We start from the raw sequence: 10,000 nt of genomic DNA, 5'->3' as shown, positions 1-10,000 counted from the left end.
CCGGGCCTGGGTGGGGCTGGTACAGGTGGCCACATCATCAGCCGTGCTGGCTGTAATGCTCATCTCTCTACAACTGCTTTTTTGAGTTATGAGGTCAGCAAACTCGGTTAGAGTGATGTTTCCACTGCGGTACCTGTCCAAGGAGGCTTGATCGATTGCGCCACGTTCCAGGTACTCATTGATGTCGTACTGAGTTCCTGTTTTCTTATCCACCAGCAACACGCGGACGGATCCATCTTCTCCCTTGACCGTGATCTCCTCCCACTCGCACTCCTGCTCTGACAGGTCAAGGAAGGTGTCGTAGTCAATGAGCTCCCGGTGGAAGGCCTCCCTCACGGACATCTCCAACCCTGTGTCAGGGTCCACAATCACCACCCTTCTCTTCCGGAGCACGTTTTTGCGGCTCTCGGTAAAATCCTTGGGCTTTTTGCTCTTGTCTCTCAGTGCCAGGAGCACTAGACCTGTTTTGGGATCTTTGATGCACCTTTCCTTTAGCTGAAGATACGTCAAGTTATCCTTGGTGTTTGGGTCAAAGAAGCCTTTTGTGTCGTCTCCTTCATAGGTTAAGATCTCATTCATCTCTTCGTTGAAGTAGCCCCTTCTGTAGGCCACATCAACATCAATACGATGGCTCTCTTTCGGGTCAATAATCCCACCACTTGCAATTTGTGCCTCCAGCAGACGAATTCCATGGCCCTTTTCAATTAGATCTTTGTCAATGGCCTGGAAAAGGGAGATTGTATTCCCGGTTTCTGGATCTGTGTATCCAACGACAGCCTTCTCTGCAGATATCAGCTTCTTTTTGAACTCGTTCCCAACCACACCTCTCTTAACTGCCTCCTCCACCGTCAGGAAAACATTGTTGACCGGATCAATCATGAAACCAGAGGCAGCCTGGGCCTCAAGAAGCTCGAGGGTAGTCCCTCTCATGATCAAGCCTTCTTTCATGGCCATGTAGAAGGACATGGTTCTGTCTTTGGCCTCGTCATAGATACCTGCAATGCAGGAAGAGCCGTAAAGGTAGTTCTTCAGCCTGTCTTCAATATCTTGGCTAGTGAGGGTGCCCTGGTAAACTTTCTCCAGGTCAGCCTTACTCAGAAGGTCAGAGGCAACCAACTCTGTCATGGTAACTTCATTACGAATCCCCTTCACAGTCATGCATTTTTCTTTTTCGCCAGGGAGTAGAAGAAGGCCAGAGACAGAATCGATTTTACACTTCAACTTCAAATCACTATAGTTTATCTTTTTCCCTGAAGTTGGATCCAGGTAACAGGCAGGCTTCTTGTTCAGAGTCACGTAGAGGTCCTCGTCAATAAGGTTGCGGTCCAAAGCCAGATCTTTAGGCAGGAACACGCCAAGTACTGGGTCAATGATACCGCCAACAGACTCCTGAGCTTGAAGCAAACGAATTGCAGTCGGCTTGTCAATGCGACCCTGTTTTAGAACCTGACCAACAGACAGCAACTTGCCACTGAATGGATCTTTGAATCCTGTGCTGGCTGCTTCAGCTGTCAGCAAAACATCTCTATCTTCTGCATCTACAAGTCCTCTGGTGCAAGCAGTATCCACAGGCATCTTTTCGTTGAATGCTGGGTCCACGATATAGCCAGTTGCAGCTTGGGACTCCAATAGCATTAGGGCACACTCTCGGCTGAGTTGACCTTTGGTTTTGGCTTCTGTGAAGGGCATTTTGCCCTGGGCACCTCTTGTCATGCCAGCAATTATACCAGTACCCTTCAGACTTATCTGGATGTCCACAGCAACCTCTTCTACTGTCTTCCTGCCACTGAGAAGCATTTCTAGAGTTGATTTGCTGATTATACCGCAGTCGCAGAGCTGGTGGGCTGTAACTTTGCGGCGCACTCCGTCAAACAACAACTTGGATGGATCTATTGTTGAAACCTTCTCGGATGTCTGGGTCTGTCTGCTCAGCGAGGAGGGTCTCTGTTGCAACATCAGTATCTCTTTCTCCAGTGTCTGTCTCCTCAAAGTCATCTCCCTGGACTCCTTTTCAGAGATCAGCCGCTGACTCTTGTATGTCTCCTCAAGGGTCCTCAGCTCCCTCGTCAGCCTCTCCACCTCGCTCTTCATGGAAGCCCTTTCTCGATCAGCCCTGTCCCGGTCAGAGTCTCCCTGCCTCTTCTCGCTGTCCCTCAGCTCAAACTGGCTCTTGAAATAGGCCAGATCTTTGCGCACAGAAGTGTTTTCCTCTGTCAGGCGCTGCTTGTTGCGGAGCTCCGTCTCCAGTGAGAGTTTAATGCGGGTGAGCTCCTCCTCAATGCGCTGCTGGCGTATTTTGTCTTGCTCCATCATTTTCATCTTGCTCAGCAGACCCTCCCTCTCTTGCTTCAGCTCAGTGAAGGAGCTTTTGGATTCGTGAATCATTATTGATGTCTGTGGAGACATAAGCAAAACACAATTACAGTTTAGATTCCAATTTAAAGGATTTAATTTCACTTAATATTTCCCAATTCCCTTATGTAAAGGCGTAGAAAACAGTATAAAAGCAAGTTATTTATACCTTTTGAATTACAAAAAAAGGACATGAATTGCAAATACAAAAGGACAGGATCATGATATTTTGCATTCGCCTTAGTATTAAATTAAATTAGTATGCAGTTATGTGGCAGGTGATGGCTTGTTTTAGTAAGTGCGGTTAATGATTGGTTGAGGGCCCAGATTATTCAAAATAAATCATATTTTGAAAATGGGAAGCAATTTTGTGAAGCATGAAGCAATTTTAATTCCTTATACCTAGGCATGCAAGAGAGAACAAAACTAGTCAAAAAAACTAGGATTATTCCTCAGCGCAAGTATACCTCAATGGATTGCTTTTGGATTTTGTCTATTTCCAACTTAAGCTTTTCTCTCTCCTTGGTCAGGTCATTGATGAAAGCCTCTAGTTCCATGGTTCTCTTGCTGCTGCTCTGGAGCTGTAAATGTAAAGCCCTGATCTGGTTGCGACTCTCTTCGTCTACACTCTCTGTGTTTGCCCTCAGGTCATCTCTGTCCTGCTTCGTGGTTCTCAGCTCCTCTTCCAATCTCAGCCTCTCTTTGGTGATGCTCTGGGTCTGGCTCTTCAGCCTATTGACCTCCGTCGTGCTTTCATTCAGCAGGCGGGTCTTCTCCTCAATGGTCTTATACAGGCTCTCACTCCTCTGGTTGAGCTCACGGTAACGGCTCTGTTCCTCCAGCAGCTGCTTCTTCACTTGCTTTAGCTCTTCCGCCATCTGGTTAAGTTTGTCGGTGGTGAGCCTCAAATCCCGGACGCTCTTATCTAGGGCCTCCTGCAGGGTCTTGACGTCCATGCTATATCTTCTCTCACAATTGGACGCTTCCTCCTGAATGCTTCGCAGGCTGGCAATGGTTGTGGTGTGCTCTCGGCAGGAGTTCTTCGTCCTCTCGAGCTCGGCGTCAAGCCTCTTTCTGCAGGTGAACTCCTCCTGGTAAGCCATCTTCTGCTTCTGCAGCTGGGACTCCATGTTGTCCAGTGCGCACTGCAATTCCTGGGTATGGCTCTGCAGCCTGGCTGCACTCTGCTCCGCTTGAGTTTTTGAACTGGTCGTTTTCTCCAGCTGCAGGTGGATGACAGATCTCTCCTGCTCCGAAGCCTGGAGCTTGTTCATTGCGTCGATATGCGCCTTGTTCTTCATCTGAAGTTCTGTCTGGACCTCCCTCAACTGACTGATCTCCATCTCAAAGCCTCTCCTCTTCCTCTCTTCCTCCTGCAGGCTCTGCTTGAGGAGACTGATCTTTCTGGTCAACTCCTGATTGCTGCTATGTGCCTCCTGTAGCCTGAGGTTGTCCTCTCCACTCCTCTGGACCAGGGTCCTCAGCTGCACCTCTATCTCGCTACGCCTCCTAATCTCCTCGGTCATCCTTTCCCTCTGCTGGAGGACTTCCTGTTCTGCCTTGCCCTTCTGCTCATCTCTCTGGGCTATGGACAGCCTGAGTCTCCTCAGCTCCTCCTCTAGGTCCCTCTTCTCGTCCGTGAGTCGGTCACATATCAGTCGGGCCTCCGTGGCGTCTTCCTCCTTTTGCTGCGAGGACAGCTGCACGGATGTCTTGGTGACGTGGATCTCCGTCTCGAAGGTCTGTCTGAGTTGACTAACCTCCTGCTTGTGCTGTGTTCTTACCTTTGACATCTCCGACTCTGCCCCGCGGCGGCGCGCTGCCTCCTCCTCCAGCTGTATCTTCAGCCTTTCTAGTTCACGTTCCTTGTCTTTCACCAACTTCTCAAGGTCAATCTTCGACCAGTTCACCTCCTCTAGCTCCTTCTGCCTGCGGCGCACGGCGGACTCATACTCCTCCTGCTGACTGGTGTAACGTTCTTCGGCAAGCCTCCTCTTGCGCACCTCTTCGTCCAGCTGGTACTGGAGCCGGGACAGCTTGTCATTGAGATCCTTTAGCTGGTTTTGGGTGCTGTCCAGACTCTCCCTGGTGGCGTTGACCTGGATCACTGAGGTCATCTTCACCTCTTCCAGAGAGATGAGTTTCTCCTTGGACTGATTGAGCTCCAGCTTATAGCGGGCCAGTGTGTCCTCCAGAGACTGGTTCTTGTGGTTGCGGTCCTGGAAGGACTCCTTCAGACGTCTCAGTTCTTCCTCCAGGAGCTCAATCCTGGTGTTCCTCATCTGGTGGGGTCACAAAGTACAGCAAAGTCAATAGAGCCGTTTTTACCAAACAAAAAGATTTCTCTATTTAGAAATTGTGTGCAATCAAATATTAACGTCTCATTTTTGTTCAAAGACTTGCGTTGAGAAGAAAGGCATGACGTCGGGAGCACGAACAAGCCTTACCTTCAGCTCTTCCATACTCTTGAGCATCTCTCCTAGAAACTTATGGTAGTCACCGGAGCGGGTCAGGAGTTCCACGTAGCTCGAGTGAAGCACTGTCGCCTTAGTAAAAAACAAATATTGGATGATAAGTAACGGCTTACCCAAATTCCCAAGGACACAAGATGACACAAGTTAATGCCATGCAAATGACACGGTACACTGTACACAATGTGAAAGTGTACAGTAGGGCTTTGAATTTTGCCCAAAAATCCTATTCGAAGTTTGTTTGTTTATTAATATTAATATTTGAATATTTATAAATAATATTTTGATCATTAAATGCCTTCTGTAAGACCTGGATTGGGCTTCATGAGGTTTGTTTACTGCGTTGCTATGGTTACCGGTCTTGCGCGTTCCAACGGTTTATTAGGTTTCTAATAAATCGCTGTCTAATCAATACTTCATTCACTGCCTCTTCCGTGGTCATTACAAAATTATGAATGGACTGCGTCGGGTTCTCCCTCTTGGCCTGCCCATAACAGGTTTGAATATTAAGGGCTGCCTAATATTCATTCGAATTTTGATTTAATTTTTGATATTCGAATTATATTCGAATAACGAAGTTCGGAGTCAAAGCCCTAGTGTACAGTGCAGCAATTTGATTTAGTCATTGCACAGGATATTAATTTGGCGATGGTAACACCCAAATAGTCAACAGTGTTTTGACACACTGCACCTTGCTAGCAAATACCCACTACTACATGACAGAAAACATTAAATTCTCTATAACCAATAGCTAGCATATCAGCCCCATGTTGATGGGTAACGGTAAACTGATGCTGGATCAAAGGATCTCCTACCTCTTGCCTGACCGTAGAGGCAGGGCTCTTCAACATTGTTCTCTTGATGGGAACGTTGAGCAAAGTCTCCAGACCTGCACTGTATGAGGCCAGCTGTAGCTCATAGTCCTGCACGGACACAACAAGGGATATACAATGACACACAACTACAACTCCATAGGCCTACTGTACCGTCAGGGGCATAGTGACAACCAATTTAAATCTCTGTTAATATATATATTTTGTGTACAGTGTGTGTACATCGATACTAACCTTAATGGAAGAAGCACAGATCTCTGCGTCCTTCTGAACATCTTCCACTTTCTCATGCTTTCCTTTGATTTCATTATATAGCACCTGCGCAAAAAGAGATGGATCATTAAGATAGACTAATGGTAGCCGATGTCATACGAAGCATATCGAGTTCCTTGTAGCACAACTATATCTTCTGTCATCTTACTTGCAGTAATGAGAATGTACATTGGCAGTAAGATAGCGGTCAATAATAATTCAGTTATTTAAACATTTTGGTTTGTCAAGGGATTACATTTGCCAGCTCAATTGTTGTTGAGTTTCGTCTTGGACGATTTCCAAATAAATCCCAAGCATACATACAAGGACATCTACCAATATGTAGTTATACTAATCATTGATCTCAATAGTATTTTAGTTTTACCGTCAAAAGTATCTTTAACGAGTTTGAAAAAGAATACGAAAAATATCAAAACAAATAAATGAACTCATAATAACTGTAAAGTGAATGTCTTCAATCCAGCAGCACTGTGTGATTCGGTGTGACTGTGTTGAGCGGAAACAACATGCCTTCTGCTGGTTGAGGTGATCCATCAGAGCCGGGATGTCGGTGAACTTGACCGTCTGCAGGCTGTCCTGCCGTATCCGGGTATTGTCTATCCATGTCTCCAGGTTACTGCTGGTCTTATGGTAATCTCTGAGCTCCTTGTCCTGCTTCTCCAGGTCCCACAATCTTTGGGGGGGAGGGGGGAGGGGGGAGGGGGGAGGGAGGATGAAAGAGCGTGCGGAAGAGGAAATGAAGGCGTGGGTGGTGGAAGTATTTTTAGGGCTCTTTCTGACTGGAGAAAAGAGGATGTAAGCACGCAGGTGGTTGTCTAGGATGTGGCTGGGTTTCAACGCCATCTCAAGGCCATTTTGTACAGTCATTGTGTCAGACATTTTGTCCAAGGGTGTGTGGTGAATTGTGCTTATGTTGATGTGGGGCTGTTTGTGTTTTTCCAACTTGTCGTGTCAATCTGGTTTCTATCATACACTATTCCATAATAATAATAAAGATAATAATAATAATAATGATTATGATTTATTATTATTGATTAATAAATGTGTTATTTGTGTTATTATTATTATAACTTTAATTTACAATAATATTTTTTAATAATTTATGAAGGATAATAATAATAATTTATAATCTTACCTGCTGTCAATCTGAGACCGTATGCGGCTCCAGCGGTCGTTAAGCTGGCCCACCTGCTCAGCGTACTTGGTCAGATCCACGTCACACTTGTGGAAGTTCCTTGAGATCTGGCTGTTGTACTGCACTGCTGAGGCCAGTTCAGAGTCCATGGCAGAAAGAAGGTCTCTCTTCTGGTCCAGGTCCAGCCTCATTTGCTATTGGGCCGCATGAATAACAGTGCCGTTCAAAACACGCCCTTTCATTTGAACGCTTTATGGTTTACATTTATCTCTAAGGCATTTTTTATGAAATAAACATGATACTATAGCATCATTAGTGGGAAATAGAAAATAACTAGGTACATGGAATAATACCAGAATGAACCCTAAAACACCTACACCGTTTGTGTTGTGTGTTACACAACACTATCTCATCTTAGATAATAGCTGCAATAAATATTTGTATTTGTCAGATGTGAGATTCTGCAGAACGTGAACACACAAACCTTAAGGGTGGATCGGTACTCGTCCACCTCGCGGGTGTCAAGGGAGGTGGTGTCCTTCTCCGTCAGCAGCACCTCGTTCACCTGCACCACATCTTGGACCTGGTTCATGTTCTGCAGCACGCCTTTCAGGCAGGACAGCCTGCGCACAACACGACAAAATCACAATCAATGACACACCAACCTTAGTGACTACATCATCCTTCACTTTAGGTTACGTTAAGGTCTGGTTGAGGAGATCTGGAGCACACAGAAGGCCGAACTTAAAGGAAGGACTCTTATTCTTAAGCCCAGATCACACGGCAAGCGAATTTCGGTTCCTTTTTGTAAAACAAGTGTAACGGAAATCTTAACATAATGATCCAGAAATACTTAATGTAATACTTAATAATATTTGTATCCTTTTTTTGGATACCGATAAGGTCGCGACTGAAACCACTCGCGTAGCAAAAGGCCCAAATGATGACACACAGTGTTCTGGTAGATAAGAAAGTACAGGGAGACTGTGTTTCCCGTTATGCACCTGGCCTTCCTCTGACTACAATCAAGGTTATTATGCTGGCATTGAAACACTGTTGATAATTTTCTGGTCAGCCAATAAGATCCGACTATGTGCTTTAAAAAAATATCCTGAATTCTTCAGTTGAGAGAGAGAGACTATTCTGAAATGCTTGTAAACCTGTTTCTCTGCAAAACATATTTCTATGTGTGTCCCAACAATGGCTTTCTGCCTCGGGATCTATGCTCAGTCTCCATCCATATAAAGATTGAAGAAGGTTTAAAAGGTGGATGACTTCACCTGTTGAAGTAAGAGTTGTTCAGGCCTTGCAGGTCTCCGATCCTCAGGTTGATGTAGTCCAGCTGAGAGCGTAGGTACTTGGCCTGCTCTGAGTCGGCAGGGATCCCATCCAGCTGCTTCAGGATCCTCTCCCTCAGACGGATGTACTCGTCGTGGAGGGCGTCCAGGTCCTTGCTCACCACCTGGCAACCGCAGCACATAGAATGAAGGATTCTCATCAAACGAGAACACATCACCATGAGTGATGGGACAAAATATTGATACGGCGATATATCATCGCTCTTCTTTGTGCGATACGAGAATTGAAACACTGGCGCCAAACATAGATACATATTTATTTTATAATTTTTGTTTTGTTTTGATTATAATTATAATTTTTTGATTTATTATTGCATTTTTATGCTTTATTCATGAACTGTTAGACAGAATGGTCCGTGCCAAATATAGATATTTTAATTGATAAAATAAGGCGCACTAAAGTTTCTAAACAAACGTCACTGCTTCATTGCTCCACCAGGTGGCGCTCAACACATGAATGAGGGAAAACTGAACCGAAGTTAACTAGCCACAGGAGTATCTGAAGAACTCAGTTTGGACCATGAATAAAGACAGAAAGAGTAAAGGACTGTATGTAATCATTTGATGAGCTATGCAGGGTAGACCGCTTTGCACCAACGCACTGTGCAATGCAATGACTGCATTGCAATTAGTGTGCGATGGTGGCTATCGGACCGTCAAACCTTGAGCAAGGTCAACGGCGTGCTCTACCAATCGACCCGTACACCGATAACCACTAGTTAACGAACGACCACCGCCTGGGTGGCGGTCCATAAGGTCACCGCGGGGACACGGCAGGGGGGGGGGGGGGGGGGGGGGGACCCACCTGCAGCTTCTGGAGGTGCAGGGAGCACTCGCGCACGCCGTTCTCTCCCAGGGGCAGGTGGAGGTGGTAGGTGAGGCTGCTCTCGGTGACCTCCAGCCTCCGGCGCAGGGCGTCCAGGTCGTTGAGCAGGCTGAGGCTCAGGGTGCTGGGGGCTGGGGCGGGAGGCGGGGCGGTGACCTTGGTCACCTTCACGACTTTGACCGTCTCCGTCGTGGACGGCACGGCGGGCTTCACCACGGGGACCACTGGAGCCGGGGCTGGAGGGCAGGACGTGAATGAGAGGGGGCTTTTGATTCGTCGTCTTGATTCATTAGCGTTTGCTTCAGTCGAGTAAGGCGCGTTTCATCTGTTTGTATTATACATTTTCGAAACTTTGCTTTGTTTTTTTTGTCCCGTTTCTCTGGTTCATTTAGCGCTTTGCAGGACTCACTGTAGGTGGGCAGCTGGACGATGAGGCCGTCGTAGTGGTTCTGGGCGAAGGCGAACTGGCCCTTGATGTTCTTCTGTTCCTCCTCGCCAAACAGCTCGGAGCCCTGGCTGGTGCGCAGGAACTCCTGGTAGTGGGTCTCCAGGCGCTTGATCACGGTCCGGTACTCATCGGGACGCATCTTGGACAGCTGTGTATATGTACGGTCAGAGAGAGAGAGAGAGAGAGAGAGAGAGAGAGAGAGAGGGAGAGGGAAGGAAAGAGAGAAAGGCAAGGGTCGGGTTAGAGAGGGCAAAGACGTGCTGTAGGCTGGAAGTCATTTTGCCATTCAGCAGACGTTTTTGTC

General features: G+C 46.7%; 1 protein-coding gene across 2 annotated transcripts in view; it reads right to left on the bottom strand.

The window, feature by feature from the left end:
- Positions 1-10,000, bottom strand: part of LOC132462713 (desmoplakin-A-like) — a 17,167-nt gene that overhangs the window by 1,377 nt on the left and 5,790 nt on the right. Inside the window, exons 10-20 of one of the 2 annotated variants that reach the window (XM_060058411.1) lie at positions 9,658-9,844; positions 9,228-9,484; positions 8,345-8,526; positions 7,549-7,687; positions 7,065-7,258; positions 6,440-6,602; positions 5,891-5,974; positions 5,639-5,746; positions 4,800-4,898; positions 2,820-4,634; positions 1-2,394 (exon numbers count right to left, since the gene is read on the bottom strand). The exon at positions 1-2,394 is cut by the window's left edge and continues 1,377 nt beyond it. In XM_060058411.1, coding sequence (XP_059914394.1) covers positions 1-2,394; positions 2,820-4,634; positions 4,800-4,898; positions 5,639-5,746; positions 5,891-5,974; positions 6,440-6,602; positions 7,065-7,258; positions 7,549-7,687; positions 8,345-8,526; positions 9,228-9,484; positions 9,658-9,844 — 5,622 coding nt within the window. The remainder of the gene's footprint in view (positions 2,395-2,819; positions 4,635-4,799; positions 4,899-5,638; positions 5,747-5,890; positions 5,975-6,439; positions 6,603-7,064; positions 7,259-7,548; positions 7,688-8,344; positions 8,527-9,227; positions 9,485-9,657; positions 9,845-10,000) is intronic. The other variant, XM_060058413.1, reaches the window with a different exon arrangement.

This window comes from Gadus macrocephalus, chromosome 8 (assembly GCF_031168955.1).
Source record: "Gadus macrocephalus chromosome 8, ASM3116895v1".
In the NCBI taxonomy this organism is placed as follows: Eukaryota; Metazoa; Chordata; class Actinopteri; order Gadiformes; family Gadidae; genus Gadus; species Gadus macrocephalus.
The sequence above is the reverse complement of the archived record's forward strand: the minus strand, read 5'-3'. Positions and strand labels throughout refer to the sequence as shown.